This window comes from Diorhabda sublineata, chromosome X (assembly GCF_026230105.1).
Source record: "Diorhabda sublineata isolate icDioSubl1.1 chromosome X, icDioSubl1.1, whole genome shotgun sequence".
NCBI lineage: Eukaryota > Metazoa > Arthropoda > Insecta > Coleoptera > Chrysomelidae > Diorhabda > Diorhabda sublineata.
In genome coordinates, this window is record NC_079485.1 from 39,642,068 (window position 1) to 39,660,450 (window position 18,383).

An 18,383-nucleotide genomic window follows, 5' to 3' on the forward strand; every position below is an offset into this window, starting at 1 on the left:
ACATTAGCCCAACTTGACCTTCTGGTGAATCTAACAAGATGGGAAGTCAAGCAATCGTAAATGAAGCTTGCTAACTACAAATAAACCATATTTGAAAAAAACTATAATTACCACTAGAAATGAAAGAGTTTTTAAGAAATATATTGAAATAGTGAATTTAATAAATTAAATTAATTCTTTATCAAAAGTAAATCCTCTACACATTCGGATAAATTTACATTAATCTGATACTAACATGGGAAATAATGATGTAATCGATAGTGACGATGATGGGGGTATTACCTTACCTACTAAACCTTAATAGTTAATTAGAATTATTGAAAATAGCATTAATTCCAAGAACGCTCTAATAAGAAAAATAATGCAACGGTTACCAAAAAATGCCATTTTGAAAGTCACAAACCTCATAAATGCGCTATTCAGACTCCAATACGTGCCAATAACGTGGAAAAAAAAATTATGTTCAGCTGTTTTTTAAAATATTGCAAAAGTATTTCGTATAGAATAATTTATCTACTCATTATGTTATGATTAAAGCAGGGGTATTTTATACTTGTGACAACCCTGTGACGGGAAATTTTAAACTGTTTACATTTGCATTTGTGGAAAATCAATTGGAGAGGAGGTAAAGAATCATCAGAATTCAATAAGCAAAATAGATGTCTGCTCATATCAACTTTACCTATATGAAGATAAATAATCTTCCAGTATTAAACAATAAAATTATCTCATATAAAAACACGGTCAAATATCTATGATTACACCAGGATAGATAGCAAACTAAAGTGGCAGGAGCATACCAAAAAGAAAACAGATGAACTAAAGCTCTGATAAAAAAATATATTGATTACTAGGAAAAACCTCACCACTCACTATTAAAAATAAGGTGCTAATGGACAAACCAATACTAAAACAAGAATGTATTTCGAGTTTATAACTATGGAGTTGTACTAGAGAAAATAATTATGCTTGCTATCCCAAACCGAATACTAAGCATTTGGTTAACCGCATGGTATATCCCAAATAAAGATCTACACTGGTAACTCATTGCAGTATATAATATGCACACTGCTCTTTCCACATTTCCAGAAACTTGATGGATGAAAACACAAAACATAGACATTGTAGTGGAGTGTCCAAAATTTGCATTTAATGGAGCCATTCAGCTGTTAACGGAAATATACTGCTTTACTTCAGGATATCAAAAAGATCTAGTATTATTCATAATATGATTACAGTGTGAATTATTATGTTGGCTTATGCAGGGCCAAATGTGAGTTTCACATTCTCTCATTATTTCTATTAGATCCATTCCACCGAGTCTTTCATCCGTACTTCTGACATTACCATAGTCCACCTTAATATAGCTGCCTCCAAAACTTGGGTTTAGTATTTTTATATTCTTATAATTTTCTTTTACTTACTTCAATATTTCTAGGTTTTTTCAATATTTTATTTCTGCTACCATAATTCCTTGTTTCTTTCCCAGTTTCTCTTTCCTTCTTAGTACTTCTTAGCCCTTTTCTGTTATATATGAATTGATGGTTCTACTTGATCAATGAAATTATTGCACAGAAATCAGGAATAGAAAACAGTTGCACTAGTTTAAAATAAATCAATTACGAAGAACATCAATAAGCAATTTGTGCTACTTTTATAATGGTTAATTTCCTTGGACAGCAAAATGAATGATAATTAAACGTTTATTCACGTGAAAACGGTGATAGAAAATCTATTGAAAGTTTGAGAATTTTTGATTTGACTTTAACTACAAGTACTACTAATAGAAAATGGCTACAAAAGTAAGCCTGTACGTGTACGTGGAAAGTAAACTTTCTGTCTCGTTAAAGGTTTTTTTGTTCTTATATTTATTACAGTGTCTTTATTAGGCGAATGAATATATTATTCCAATTTAGTGCTAGTAATCTGCCGTTGTTTTTAATTCTTGTTGAGTATTTATATAAAATTGTCATTGACTTCCGTATAAGTATAATTTTCTAGGATCCATAAAATTACATTCGTCAAACAGTAGTTTACTGGAGTAACTATAACTTGGGCTTTCTATATATAAATTTGATAACATAGTTTGTAATGTTTCTAAATTCCTCAGATGACGATAAAGATGCAACCCCTCAAAAAAAACCCTGAGAAGTTGTTGATTCAGGCAATACATTGGAATATGGAAATTGTCAATATTTTTACTATTTCGTTTCTGTGATGTTCCCATCTCTAATGTCCATCAATAAAGACCCGTTATTTCACCTTATCTGTAGACGATATGTTAACATGTGGCCGTTGGAAGTTGCCTTTAAGTAAGTTCAGAGGTTTTGTATTGATAGCTTTTTAAAACTGTAAGACAGATGATTTTTTTACCGATTTCTGTATAAAAATCACTGTATTATGCACCTAGCTTATTATTTTATAGAGAATAACTGTTCATATAGGTAATAGAAGATATGAGATCCAAGACAATACCTTGAGGAACTCTACCTTGTAATCATCGAATGTTGCCTGATGCGAACACTTAAAAATACGTCTGAAAAATGCCATTATTCTATTTTTTTATCACACCGAAACATACAGCTTAAGATTAAATGATGAATTTAAATAAAAATGCAAATTACTCAATTGATGTTTTTATTTCATAGATTTGTGAATGTTCAACTTTCGTTTCTAGTAGTTACATTCTATAAGTCAGAGATATAAAAATATTAAATACAATATAATCACACAAGTGTCTCATAATCAAAATAAGTTATTTCAGGTACATTATTTCTAATTACAGCATTGTTTTATCCAAAATTTAGTTAGAAATTCATATGAAAAGTATATAATAAGAATTTAAGATTTGGGGAAAAAGTAGTAAAATTTTATGTTTGAATAAACAATTAGGATGTAGAAGATGGGACATCGAATTCATAAAGTATTCAAAATGAATGTGGAATAACCATGAACATTTAATGAGATGCAAAGAGTACTTATTGTTATACAGGAAAAGTTAAGTGGCAAAAGGAATGTAGGGCAATGGAGAGATTCGTGGCTGTGAATCTTAAAGGAATTATTTTGATCGAAGCTTCATAGAACCATTGAAAATTGTGATGAATAAGATTGATGTGGCAGTGCCTGAGGAATAATAATATAGCTAAATTCATCTATCTTCGCCATCATTGCAATTTTAAAATATTTATCTCAAGGAAAAAAACTCAATACAACAATCACATTTGAACACTTATAATTAGGTCGACTATAGAAAATAGAAATATCACTCAGAGTATCAGTACATTTGAAAAATTGATAATATTAGAGCACCGCTTCCTGTTGTTTCGTACCTTTGATCGCTTGCAACGGTTCTCCTTTCAAAATACTTTGAATTTCATCTAAAGATCTTCCTTTAGTTTCGGGTATAAAAAAGAATGTGAAAATGGCTACAAAGAAGCCAAATGCTCCAAAAAAATAAAACGGTACAAATATATGGAAAGTTCGAGAAAAAATCTGATAAATTTGAATAGCTAAAATACCTCCTAAAATGAACATAGCATCTGCCATCGTCATTCCAATCGCCTTCATATTAGTGGGAAATATTTCAGCTGTAACTATGATAGGTACTATTCCTACCCCTAATTTAAATACACAGGCATAAACCATAACTGATACTATTGGTATCCAACTAACTGAGCCCAGATTGAAATTAAGATACTTGAGGTGGAAATATACAGCTAATGTTAATACACATAATCCTGATAATATGGAAGATATCATAAGTAATACTCTTCTTCCATATTTATCTACTTGTAAGGATGAGAATCCAGTTGCTATCAACATTATACTCGCGAATATTATAGCTGCATGAGAGGAATCCATATATTTGGAACCTGCTGATTCTAAAATTAAATGTAAATTCATTAAAATAACTGTGTATCCACATAAATGTTGGCCACTGTTCAATACGGCCATTATTGTTATTGCTTTTCTATTACTTTTCACAAATATCAAGTCTTGAAATCGTCCTTTTTGAGAGCTTTCCCTTTCCAGCATTTTAGTAATTTCTATAACTTCTTCGTCAACATTACTGTAAGGTTTGAAAAATTCCAAAGCTTTTCTAGCCTTTTTCTCTTTTTTTTTGTATAATAAATAATACGGTGATTCTGGCATGAAGTAGAAAACTAAGACCTCTGTTATGACAAAGAAAGATCCTAATAATGGTGTCATGTAATACGGCGTGTACGGACCTAGACAATAAACCAAAAGTGTTCCAATATGAACCATAATATAAACCATTCCGGATAAAAAACCTCTTATTTTTTGATCAGAAATTTCTGCCATGTACATGGGACATGCTACGAACGCCATATCACCTGCCATCCCACATAGAAACCTGAAACCACGAAAAATCAATCAAACATATCTTTAAAGCTAACCGATATATAAAATATGAATGTAAATAAAAGAGAATAAGAATTAACCTGTGTATAACAGTTCGGAATGTTTAGTGCTTTACTTATTGTAGGAAACCAGGTCTTGGTTAGGTCAGAAGTACCTGGCCTGACCTAGAGATAGCGGTAGTTGCTTGAAAAATGCCACTGTATAAGATAGTACAAAATCTATACAACAAATGTTTGACGTTTAGAGACGCCACGTTCTTTTCTTTAGTACTTCTTTTGCAGCCATCAATAATGAAAGTTTTCAGTGAATTTGAAAAACCTTTTCCCAACCAATATAAACGCCGTACGACCAGCATCACAGTGGTCGACCAAATGAGGTGACGACTACAGAATTGTTGAAGAAAATCCACAAAGCGTTATTGGATGATCGTCGACTCAAAGTGTGCGAGCTAGCAGACATAGTGCGGTACATCGTATATTAACTGAAAATTTGGATATGAGAAATCTGTAAGCAAGATTGAACAAATGGATAAAAAATAGTATCGTGAATATGTCTCCATTGGCAGTTTGGCAATGTCTCACAGAAATAAAGCCAAATTTTTTCACCGTTTCATGACCATGGATATAACGTGAATCCATCGCTTCACACTTATCATTATAAAATAACTATCAAAACAATGGACTGAAAAGGGAAAACCGGCTCCAAAGAAGGCAAAGACGGTTCTATCTGCATGGCGTCAGCTTTTTGGGATGCGCGTAGGATAATTTTTATCGACTATCTTGAAATAGGAAAAACCATCAACGGCGAGAATTATGTGACGTTTGAGTGAAAAAATCAATCCAAAACTGCCGCATTTGGTTAAAAAGAAAGTGTTGCATCAGCTCATACTAATGAATTAAAATTTGAATGCTCCTTATTCATTAGATTTAGCCCCCTCGCATTATTTTCTGTTCTCAGACTTAAAACTATGGCACGGTAGTTAAAGATTTTCCAACAATGAAGAGATGGTTTCGGCAGTTAATGGCTATTTTGATGAGCTTAAAGATTCTTATTATAAAAAGGGGTATCGAACTTATTGAACACTACTGGGAAAAGTGTATGAAGCTAAAAGGAGATTACGTTGAAAAATAAATATATTATTTCCAAAATTTTTTTGTTTTCTATGTTGGGCCAGGTACTTCTGGGACCATCCTCGTATAATGCGATTTTTTGCCAATAGCCACTTTTTGTTCAGAATATTTATTTCCGAACAAAATATGGTTTTCAAATGTTTTCAATTAAAAAATATTACATAGTTGTTCCGGTAATAGAAATAGATTCATTTATTTTTCTCATTTTAAGCATTATTGATTTTTTGATGTAGAAATGTGTGCTATAAGAACTGATTTTATAAATAAAAGATGAAAGTTGAGAAGAAATTTACTGATTGAACTGTCAACTCACCTTCCAATAAAAAGATAAATCATTTTGTCTCCGAGCGCTATAAGTAGCCAGCCTATTAGAATAGTAATTGAAGCGAATAATAACGATTTTTTGCGACCAAATTTATCCACTAAATATATTGTTAATGGTAAACCTCCTAACGATCCGCATAGCAAAGCCGTTTCTAACCATTCCGCTTCGTGTTTAGTTGTTTTTATATGACTATCTGGGCTAATCAAGTAAGGAATCATAGGAGAAGTCCATCCATATGTCATCCCATCGGAGATAGCAAATAGTGTACCTGTTAAGACAAGAATCATATTAAAAAATCAATCATCAAATCAATATTTGGAATAAATAAGCAACATAAAATTATAATTTCACACTCCCTATATGTCCGTACTTCTATCTAAATCTAGTAAATGTGACATACACGCTTTATGATGTGTACCAATTTTTATTCTGTATGCAGCTTAAGTATCAACGTTAAAGGTAATTTAAAATACTGTATGTATGAAAAGAAGAAACAACATAGTGATGAACTGGAAGAAATGTTACTTTGATAGAACGTCGGAGAGAAACTACTACATAGTTCCAAATCAATTTATAATATGCTGAAATTCCAAGATCAGAAGCTATATGGTGGAAGAAATATTGTTATCTACATGGATAATTATTTTTTTAAATTATTAATGCAAATTGTAGATCAAGCAATATTATTAAAAGAACAACCACTGAGTCAAAAACATCTCTTTTTGAAGAAAAGATGCATTGCAAGAAAATTGATATTATCCTGGAATTGTATTTGTTAATATTTTGTCTATTCCAAATTCCGAATATTTTCAGATAACGTTACAGCTTTTCCAATCAAAAAATAACACATTAATACTTCCAACTTCTCAAATTTCTAATATAATGTTTCCATTTGATATGAATTGATTTATACTTATTATTCCGAAAGATTTCGTTCATCTTAACATCTAAATAAATGTCTTATACATATTTTACAGATCACAGTAAGTTTCCCCTCCAGTCACAAGGTTCTTTGTTACATAGGTATGAAGCTATTAGAACCCAATAGTTCAAAGGAAATTAAACTCCTAGCTTTTTAGAAATTAATTTCAAATTAAACAATAACAAATATCTCTGCTGTAGGGTGAGAATAAACCAGGTATCTCTCGATGCAAACATATGATGTGACAATAATTGCGATAAAACTAAAAACAATACAAGACACTCTCAGTTGATATATTTGAAATAAATTATGTTAATTTATTATAACCAATATGAAATTATAATAATATTAAAGTTAAATTCTCAAATCCCCTATTATTTTTTAAAACTAATCCAGCTTGTCGTTGATTTATTTTTGCAAGATAGCGCTAGAGCTTCGTATCAAAATTTACAGAATATTATCACCATGTTTAGGTACGTGTTTCTGTTATTTTAACTAATTGCGGGTAATAAAACATTGGTTTTTATATAACAATATTTGTATGCGACTTATTAAGTGGCTTTAATGAAATCGTTCTGTCAAACAATATATAATTTTCAAGGCTCACGATTTCATTTGTTGGTAAGGAACATTTTGTCCCTGGAATAATACGGGATAGAATAAAATATTCAAAAGATGCAACTTGTTTGCTAAGAAACAGACGCAAACTCACCCAAAATAAAATTTTTAATATGTGGGAATATTCGTGAAAATTCAGGACATTTACGAGGATATACTGAAAAATTCTTAGCCTACTATAGAACCAAACAAAATTCCAATGTCAAAATATTTTATTACTCAACATATTCTTCTCTTAATTGGATACATTTATTACCGTAAACCTTTCAAAAAAAATATGTTTCTTCTTGCTCTGCAAACCAGACCTCCACAGCTTTTATTACCTCCTCGTTGGAAGAAAATTTACGATCTACTTTTTTACAGTTGAGGAAAGAGATGATAGTCGGACGGAGCCAAATCGGGTGAATAAGGGGGGTGTTCTAGTAATTCAAAGCTTAAATGACGAATTTTTAGCAGTCAAATACTTCGTAAAAGAATAAAATGCTTCCTATAACAATGTCGAAAAGAGAACATTCTTCCCACTTTTCTACAAAATAATATCAAGCATATGACATCTGATTTCTGGGCCTTTGAGCTTAATCGAAAGTTTTTGATGCATTTTCTTTTTTGATATAGAATATGTCTGGAACTAAATGACGCTATAATCAATTATATCGTATTATCCTCACACATAGTCAAATAATTCTACAGAGAATTAAATATTTGCATTGTTGTGTAGTGGTAACAGCCTTGATACACCGGAATCGGTGATTCATATCAAAACAAGAAGAAGAATTAATATTCTTGTGTTCACGAGAAAAATGCGAGAACGAGCATTTCAAAATTTGGCGTTGAATCAATTTTTTGCTAAAGTCGAATCGTTTTCAGATATTTAACTATTGTTCATTTAAGATATATACCAATTTCCATATTGTGGATAATTCGAAATGTATGTTATTTTTTATTTAAATTAATCTACCAGAGTGTCCCTCACCTGTAATTGCCGCAATGATTTGTCTTGCATAAAATATCACTGGCTTTTTCACTTCACTTTGTGTGGAAGTCATTTTCTTAACTAAGAGTGCTATCATATAATTAATATCCCTTAATGCTTGATATCATGAACGTATAATTTTATAAACAAGTGTATATCAACAAAAAAATAGACAGAATTGAAGGAAAAATATATTCCAATTTGCATAACATGTTATTATTATATAGACGCGTCATAACAATTAAAGCTATATTGTAATTTTATACCCGAGATTTAATTTTACAAGTTCGCCGAATTATTTATCTCTGAATTAATATGTTAGACCATATTCGATTGTATCACTTTTATTAGTACATGCTCGTTTCAGTAATTCTTACTTAGTTCGTGTTTGAGTAAAAACAAAATTATATTAAGTTGGATTTTATTTATTTAGGGAATTTAAAAAAAAAACAATTCACTTCTAGACGTAAAACAAATTTTGTCATTTACAAATGACAAACTATTGAGAGACTTTTGAAAATATTTCATTATGCTTTGCATTTTGAGAGCAGAGAATTTTAATATTCCAAACCAGTTTCTATCCTGAGAAATGAAATTATATTAATCTTGTCTTCGTCATAATGAGATTTTTCAACTCAGTTGAAATTGTACATTTGAAAGCGACAAAATCCTGTTCTACATCTTGCTGATGTTAAAAAATGAATATATTTAGTTCAACTTGTATAAAAGTTCAATTTATTGACATTCGAGGCTGGATTCATCCCAACCCAGGCTTCTACACATTAAAACCACCAAACAGACATTTGATATCACATTTCCAAAACCGAACTCTAGTTGAGAATCTCCAGTAGTAAAGTCAAACGTGGTACCTCTCATTATGATGAATTTCTTCGTTGGAACCTCCAGGAGAAGATGGTCGACAATTTTTATTCAGTACACTCCAAAGATATTAGAAACTCGACAAAAAGTCACGTTTGTTAACATTGCTTCAATACGCAAAATACCGAGTAAACATTTAGTTTGAGATAGATAGAAGCAATACATTTTAGTTTCTAAACACATACTCGCTCGCACACACGTGGGCATACACAATTCTGAGATTTAAGACTCAAAACATTACAGTCATCTTCAGTATCCAATGTAATGTCACTCTAAAAAAAACAAGCATAGTGTAAAATTAGATAATGGAGGGTAGTCAGATCAAAACGTTAAGCATGCTACCAATGCTTCCAATGTTGGAGGCTGGAATGAATGGACGCATCAAGTGGTCGTAGTGTGCATGGTATTCGACAATGTTTTGCTTCCAAGTTGGCATTAGATCGTTGGCCATGGAAATTCGGTTTTTATACCGGCGTCAAAGGAGTATCCAACATTGGAATGAAGTTGAAACCAAGACTTGTTGTACAACGGCACACACTTTTTGTCCCCTTACACGTGAACTACATGAACTTCGTCCAATGTTCCCCCAATGTTGGACGCTGCAGCAATGTTCAGCCGTAGGTTAGAATGCGAATGTTGGCGCAAACGTTGGACGCATCGTGTAGTACCCGCTTTATTATCAATATATGAGATCTGTTTTTCATGGGAGATTTCACACGCAAGGATTTACTTAATTCATTGTAAATTTTTATATGTGATATAGAAACTGTATTTTATTGAATGAAGACATGTTTAAGTAAGTAAAATTGAGGAATTAAATGTTTATGATGTGTTAATATTAACGACGTATGATATATATTTTTTCACCGTACTATTCTAAATCCTTATTTTTTTTAAAATTGCATATGTGCATTTAGAAACAATTATATCAGTTGTTTACATCACAATATGTAATACTTAACGCAAAAAGGATAATTCAAGCTTGACCTCGTGGGGTTATTTATACATCAGGCGTTACAACATCATCCTTATCAAAAGTGTGAAAATACAAAACTTATCTTGAAGATAAATTTGATGTCTGGTATATCACCATCAAGGACCATCAAATGTATTATAATAATTAAATAATTTGTACCCGCGGAAGGTTGGAAAAATAAACTAAGATTCTCTATTTGTTCGTTAGTTGTTCTCTTAAATGTTGTACCTGTCTTATTAAAAGAGCAAAATTGAATAGGTAGATTTTTCAATGGCATAAGTGGAAGCGCTACCATCGACTTCCATAGTAATTTGACTGACTAGATCAATTTTATTTAAGTATAATCTAAATGACAATAAGTTATCGACTTTCACTATGCCAAATCAATGGTTTACGAAATTTTTGGTCATAACAAATAAGCTGCAATATGTTTTTGTACTAATTAGTTGGTCTACTAAATTAATAATTATATAAGGTGAAAATAATAATAACTCATGAGTTACATATTATAAGGGAACCCCCAAAACTCAAAATATTTTTCGAGTCTATTTCTTACAAATTTCATGAAAAAATAGACTAGTACACAATGTACAATTAATTGGAATCAGAAACAAAACGAAATTTTCTTGTTTCAATAATAATCCCATGTACCTAGTCGAATAAATAGAAACTCGATATGGTATCAATACTATAAATCATTGGCCAAAAGTGTGATCCGCCCCAACCAATCCTGCAAATAATGATATCGAAACTATTTAGATGTAGCTGCAGCTAACAGCTGCCAAGAAGAAACGACTTATTCAGAGATTATGATGATGACTAGTAGTTTTATTTAAGTATGTAGAGATTAGGTTATATTGTTTATGAGCGATAATTACCTATTTTTTCACATCCTTTCATCCACTATTATAATTTATATTTATATGACGTGGATAATAAATTATAAATCCTTTTCAAACTTAAATCGCTTACTTAAAATGTTTGTAGTATTTGTTCCTAATATACTATTTTGATTATAATTGTCTGGATAAAATGCACAACTATATACTTTTGTGGCTCGATATTTTACATTCGAAACCTAATAAATATCATATCTTGAGGATCAATTTCACTTCATTTATTTAACTAACGTACTCAAGCAAATATGATTTTATTTTGATCTTCATTAAAATTTTTAGTCAACGATTCTGTTAAATTGACCATACTTATATTAGTCCGAATACAAAATTAATTTTTTCTTGCCAATTAATTAGCTCTAGAATACTAACCATTCGTAGAATATACGAATGCTGCAGTGCGTTTTAGGATTTGGCAACTGTGTATAAGTCACAGTATTCTGACGTTTCGGTACAAGCAGTTCTTGCCTAAGATTACATACTCGATAGATCTGCCACTCTGTATAAAAATTTAATGACAAAGTTCGATCCTAGCGACATCTATCGAACTGGCTTCGTACCAAGAAAAAAGATTTCTATAATCAAAGATTTGATCTAAGGTTCATATCCATTCTAATTTCGCGGGAAATTTAAAAATAACTCGAGTCATTTTAAATGCTCAAAGCTAATTGTCGCATCAAATTGTGAATGAAACAAAAGTATTATGCAAAATACTTTCATTTTGTTAACATTTCAAATTCAAATATTGTTTACAACCCCAAAGTCGGCGTTCCGCACATGCGCGCCGGTTACCTACGCACTGACGCCATTAAGTTGTTCACTGAGTGTTTAAGATGCCTCCGACCAGCCGATTGTGAAATACGGACTGTTATACGATTTCTTGGTGCTAAAGGCGTAAAACCGATCGATATTCATCGTGAGATCTGTGAAGTTTACGGACAAAACATTATGAGTGATCATCACGCAAAAAAGTGAAGTTTAAGCAAACAATTTATGCCCGGAAAATCATGTGCACAGTTTTTTGGGACAGAAAAGGAGTATTGCTGGTGGAGTTTGAGACATTGAACAATCTGCGTCGTGCAATCCAGAACAAAAGACGTGGCAAGTTGAGTAAGGGTATCGTTACCTGACAATGCCCGTCCACATGTGGCTAATCGGACCAAAGATCTCATCAAATCTTTTCAATGGGAAACTCTAGATCATCCTCCCTGCAGCCCTGATCTGGCGCCCAGCGACTACCATTTGTTCCTGCACTTGAAGAAACACCTGGGAGGTCAGCGTCTTCAAGACGATAACGAAGTCAAAACAGTTGTGATAAAGTGGTTAACAAGTCAGGCGGCAGAATTTTATGAGGAGGGTATTCAAAAACTGGTGCCACGTTATGACAAGTGCCTCAATATTCACGGAAATTATGTAGAAAAGTAGATTAAGGTACAGGCTTTCATGTAATAATAAAATTATTGCGATATCTTTGCACTTCTTTTTTTAATTCCAAAACGGTACTTACTTAAAAAATATGCCTCGTATTTTGTAAAATATTTTGGTTTCCTTTACAATTTATGTGACAACCAGGTCCGACCATCTAAATTTCACAATTAAATGGTTTATATAAGATATAGGTAGATGAAATATTGAAACACAGGATGATTATTATAATTTTTATTTTGTTTTTGACATCTTATTACTATATCCACAAACAAAAAATTTTCCTTCACACTTTAGCAGACTTAGAACTGTCAACAGTGAGAAGTTGGCGTGTTCAAAAAATGTTTCTGTTTGTACATGGTACATACAATGGTATATAAAAAACTGATTTCATAACCATGGATAATTAATGATTACCGTTGTGTTTTTTGCAGCTTTCCTTATATTTAACATATACCATATTCATCACAACATCATAGTCTTTATATCATTGATCTTTACCCTTCAAAATTTTATTAATTAAACCTATGTAATGGAAGATGCATATGTTAAAACTAATATTTCCAAACATATTTACATAATCCTTATGATCTGAACAAAATATTGAGGAAATGTCTGTCAAATCCTCCAAACGAAATATTTGTTTCTTTATGCCTAACGGATTGATTAACTGGGGCAAGCATTCGAAAATTTTATCAGAAGAAATTTTAAAAATATCACTGAATTTTTCTGAGGGGCATATAAAACATTTTTTATTCCCTAGAATATATTAATGAATTTGCTTTAATTAATTCGTTTGATATTATATTTTTACAAAAGTGGCATTTGAGATTTTTAAATAATTTCTTCGCTACTAAACCTGCCACATAAGGAGTGACAAGACTTTTCACTATGATTCATATGAGGTTTATTGTCACAGTAAATGTAACTACTTACCAGGTAAATGTAGAGTTAGTAGTGAAACTTTTTTTAACCTGCCTGGGTTTGTATAAATTGGTTCAAAATCAATATCACATATTCTATGTGATGATAATACTGTATCTGCAAGCATTAACTTGGGGTTATTTATTCTTTGTAACCAAATTCTGCAAATATCTTCATTTGTAGGAATGGAATGTCTATAAAAAAGTAAAATAAAGATAAAATCTTTCAACATATTCAACCATTCAACAAAATGATTTCCTAAATACAAATTAATGAAGTTAGGAAGAATAGAGTTATTCTCGTTTAGATATGAGCTTGATTTCAATTTAAATATTTTTATGTTGATAAATAGTAAATATTACTCTCACCTTATCGCTTGCTTATTCGTGCATCCTGGTACACAGCAGGCCTTTACTCGTTTACTCATAACTTGTTTTTAATTTTTAAATACGAGATCGTAAAAATTTCGAATGGTTAGTATTCACGGTATTGTAAAATAAGGTTAATATTCTAGGATTAATATAGAGTATGAGTGAAACCAATGTCACCAAAATTTATTTAATTGATTGATTTGTAAATAATGCTGCCAAGCCAGGCAATCCACTTTACTGGAGTGTATGGAGTATTGCCTATGTATTAGGGTTATGTAGAAATTTTTCGTCATACAAAATGTGAAGAGTTTATAAATAAACAAAATGCGAAGTGATTTATGATTTTTGTTTAAATGTCCAATTAATCATAACAAGCCAAAGCGAGGAATATACCAGTTTTTACATTATACCGTGTGATTATTTTTACATCGAAACCAAATGAACATATGTGAACATGTGTGAATCATATACCATCGACATTTTAACCGTTAATTATTGTAAAATTGTATATTATTTCGTTAATATAGTTCTGTAACCAAAGTATTATCAAATTATGTGGGCGACCGATAATTATGTATTATTAAATTAAAAAATATATTTTTTTAGGCATTCAAAGTAATCTCAAATGTTGTGGGCGATTTATGGTATAATTTAAATATAACTATTATTGTTATTAAGTTATAACACATAGTAAATTTGATTACCAAACATTTATTGTGTTTGTTCATGTTAAATGACCTTTGGTATGTCAAACATAAAAACAACTCCAAACAAAAGCTTAGATAATAATGATTTTGTTGTAGCACCTTACCAGTACTAATTTGAATTTTATTTAAGCCCAAATCACCTGCATTTACCAGGACCGGATTAAGCTAGGGGCTTGGGGGGACTATAGCCCCGGGCCCCAGGTCCAAGAGGGCCCCATCATTTGGAAATCATTCTGTATTTTTTGATGTGTTGATACCACAAATCTAACGTATTGATATTATTTTGTGAATTTTTCCGGGTTTTCGAATTCCTTAAGGGGGCCCCGTCATTATTTTAGCCTCGGGCCTTATAAATCTTAATCCGGCCCTGGCATTTACTCAATTCAAACTGGCTAGTAAGTATGGATTTTTTGTATAGATGAACGGCAATGAAGTCTAGATTTATAAACACCTAACGTTACTCATATAATCTTTCACTTTGATCTGTAGCGTTATATTTTTGTTCTGAAGAATCTGCAACTTTCACTAATCAGAATATCATTGGAAAATCCATAAGTGTGATCAAGTCAAGATTGATTTAAAGGGTTTCATTAGGAGTTTTCGAAAACTATAATCGCGTCGTGTTCATATGATAGTTTCTACACTGGCAGACACTTCACATTTATTATCAAAACATAAAACGCCATGGAACACGAACTAAATCAAATTAGTAATAATTAACTAATGGAGTTCTTTATTGTACTTCTAAGGTTACGTTATTCGCACATTTTTAGACAGAGTTTGTTGAAATTAATGGAAATGAATACATTTGGCACCGGAAAAATAGTTGGTTAAACCTAAAAAAATCGTTGGCAGATTGTTTATTCGTATATACAGAAAAAACAATCTACATAATTGAATAATCTTCAATGAAAATGTTAGTTTTGAATGTAGCAGTGGCAAAGTAGCAGAATTATGAAGTGCTGCTAAAAATCGGGATACTTCAACAAGAAAAGCCACAAATTTAGTAGAAAGAATAGAATAAAAATTTTGGGATATGAAACAAATCGGTGGTATAGAAGTATGGAAACAGAAATGTAAGCGAGAGAGAAACTAGAAAGAAATTCCGAGAAAGTAAACATGGAAAGAGGAGTTGAACAATCTTGTGCAAATGTGAAGATAATACTTTGATACATTACTAACTACAGAACAAGCTAATCAATAACAAGAACAAAAGCTGAATGGAAGGTAGGAAAACCTCGAATATTTCCTCTTCACAATGAAATATTTAAAAATAGTAGTTAACAGCTACAACAGTATAGATTCAAACGTTATTAATACTAGAAACTATTCACTATTAATACTAGACGACGGTTAGCAATAAGAGAAAAAGTTAATATAAGAGTTGATGTTAAAGTTTTGAGATAGACGTGCTTCGTGCGCGAACAATTTTTTTTTTTTTGGATTTGACTGGTCTTGGAAGACAGTCGATTGCTGTTTAGTTTCAGGTTCATATGCATAGATCCATGATTCGTCACCTATCACGATCTAGAAGTCTTTTGAAGTACCACTACTAAATTTATTCAGCATTTCTTTGCACCAATAGATACGAGTTTTTTTGAACGGGTGTCAAATTATATGGTATCCAACGCGAACAAATCTTCTTGACAGCCAAATGTTCATGCAATATTGAATGTGTGCAAGTGAAACTAATGCCCAAAGGCTCAACCTCAATCTTGCAATATAAATTCACCCACAGCATCGATGTTTTCTGGCACAACAGCCGATTTATGACGACCATCACGAAATTCCTCCTATAGCGAAGTGCGACCACGATTGAATTCGGAACACCAGTAAAACACTGTAGTTCGAGATGGTGGTGCTTCATCACCAAAAGTTGATCGACACATTGCTGTAGATGTAATCCACGTCGAAAATCATCGAACGAAAATGTTCGCGATTTGATTCAATTTTTTAAGCAAGATGAATATTTCAAGTATCTGTAAACAACTCAAATAGCACTCGTACGACAACACGTTTTGAGTACGTTTACCATTAAAAATGACAAACTTCATTGTGGCAGATTTGACATTTTCACAGTTGCCATCTCTCAAAACGGATTAGCGGTTATAGGAAATATGGAGCCGGTGTATATAATAAAATTATGTACGATATATAAGGTAGATTAAAACTTATGGTTTCAAACCAAGACCCTCAAACAACGATATAACTGAACAATAGTTGAATTGAATAGTTTCAGAAACATATTTATATATTATAAGATAACTTTTCGTATTGTTAATATCCATGTACTCTGTTAAAGAATAAATTAGCCTGTATATTTCTGAACGCTTTCGCAAGGGAAAACATTAACGGAAAACGCCTAGTAGTATTATCGATGTATAATTCTCTTTGAACCCTCTTAAATAATAAACGTACTAAAACAACAATGTACCTAGAGCGAAGTATTCATTGTACTCTTTGAGCACTGGCAACAAAGTTTTTAAGTGAAAATGTTTGCTACTTCTTGGAATTAAGAATATATCAAATTTCCAATTCCAGTTTTACATTAAAATAAATTGTTTGGAGTTACATGTGTGCATCGTACAGAGTTTGTACAACACATAATTTGTTCAGATACAAAGACCAGTGAAATGCGTGTGGTTTATTTGTATGTATTATTTTTTGTTGAGCATCACATGTAGTATGATTTATCTTTGCAATCTATTGAACTAAGTAGTGCCACATTCGAATGATTTAGACTTGTTGATATTAATGATATTTGTAAATTAAGTAACAGTTACTTACTGATTGATACAATTACGTAATTATAATTAAAATAGCATTTTGAAAATATGTATTAAAATTATTTGTCGTTAAATTATCCCTCTGACAATTATCAATATGATATTCCATAGATGTAATTATAATGGATAGTTTAAAATTCAAAGAAATTTATGATTCAATATTTTTCCTAAGCTCCGGTAAATGTTATTATTAATTCAAATGAATTTGTCAATCTAATATTTTTTACTAATAACAGTCTAAATCTAATTTAGCTATCGAATTAATGGTTAATACACTGGATCTAAACAAGCCAACCTGGCAGACACGCATAATGATGTTTGAATTATACTTTTTTGACAATGAAATTTCTAGAACTATTTATTAAAAAAAGTGGTTCCAAAAGTATAACCTACTTTCTTCACAATAAATAGCAAAACGTGCGGAAGTAGTTTATCTAAAAATCATAATAAGATAATAGCATATAATAAATGAATCACCTTATCAATGGACTCCACTGGATGTGAGGCAACATTACAAACTGATGATATAATTGAAATTATTGGTTGTCTTGGTTTTTGTCCAGTATGAATAAATTTCGGGCTATAAATACACGTTACCTGATAGCGCAGCTCGTAGTTGTGAAATACGGCCATCTCTTTTACTCATCACTAAAATTTTTTTGACACGAGAATTTTAAATATTTTCTACGAACACACACGCTTTACTTATTACATAAGGATGTACACGAAGTGAACAAACTAACTTGTATCGCAACTTATAGGTAGCTTATTATTATTGGAATAGCCGCAGGTCCGCACTCATTGACGTTATCGATGCGGCGATAGCAGTGTAAAAATACCGATAAGGCTTTTTAAAATGTTGATATCCCAAGGTTACATTCAATAAGTATTTTCTAGTTGCACTAAATCTCACACTCTATACAATGTTGTTTTATAAATATCTAATCCAATCAGTCAGTTGTATAGGGATTATCCAATGAATAACAATACGTATGTTTGAGAGATAAAAGTTCACATGAGAAACTTAATTTATCACCAAAGCATCATAGTCCATAATTTGGAAGTTGT

General features: G+C 31.5%; 1 protein-coding gene across 6 annotated transcripts; it reads right to left on the reverse strand.

The window, feature by feature from the left end:
- Positions 1 to 2,483: 2,483 nt before the first annotated feature.
- On the reverse strand, positions 2,484 to 18,254 carry LOC130451518 (facilitated trehalose transporter Tret1-like). 6 transcript variants are annotated; one of them, XM_056790576.1, is made up of 4 exons: positions 17,908 to 18,196; positions 13,464 to 13,645; positions 5,827 to 6,106; positions 2,484 to 4,375 (listed from the first exon to the last, which is right to left on the reverse strand). In XM_056790576.1, the coding sequence occupies exons 1-4, from the start codon at positions 17,946 to 17,948 to the stop codon at positions 3,301 to 3,303; spliced, it is 1,578 nt and encodes a 525-aa protein (XP_056646554.1). In that variant the 5' UTR covers positions 17,949 to 18,196; the 3' UTR covers positions 2,484 to 3,300. The 6 variants fall into 6 exon arrangements, with proteins under 6 accessions (XP_056646554.1, XP_056646555.1, XP_056646553.1 ...); XM_056790577.1 differs by having other exon boundaries at positions 17,793 to 18,196; XM_056790575.1 differs by lacking the exon at positions 17,908 to 18,196 and adding an exon at positions 13,820 to 17,424.
- Between the last annotated feature and the right edge of the window lie 129 nt (positions 18,255 to 18,383).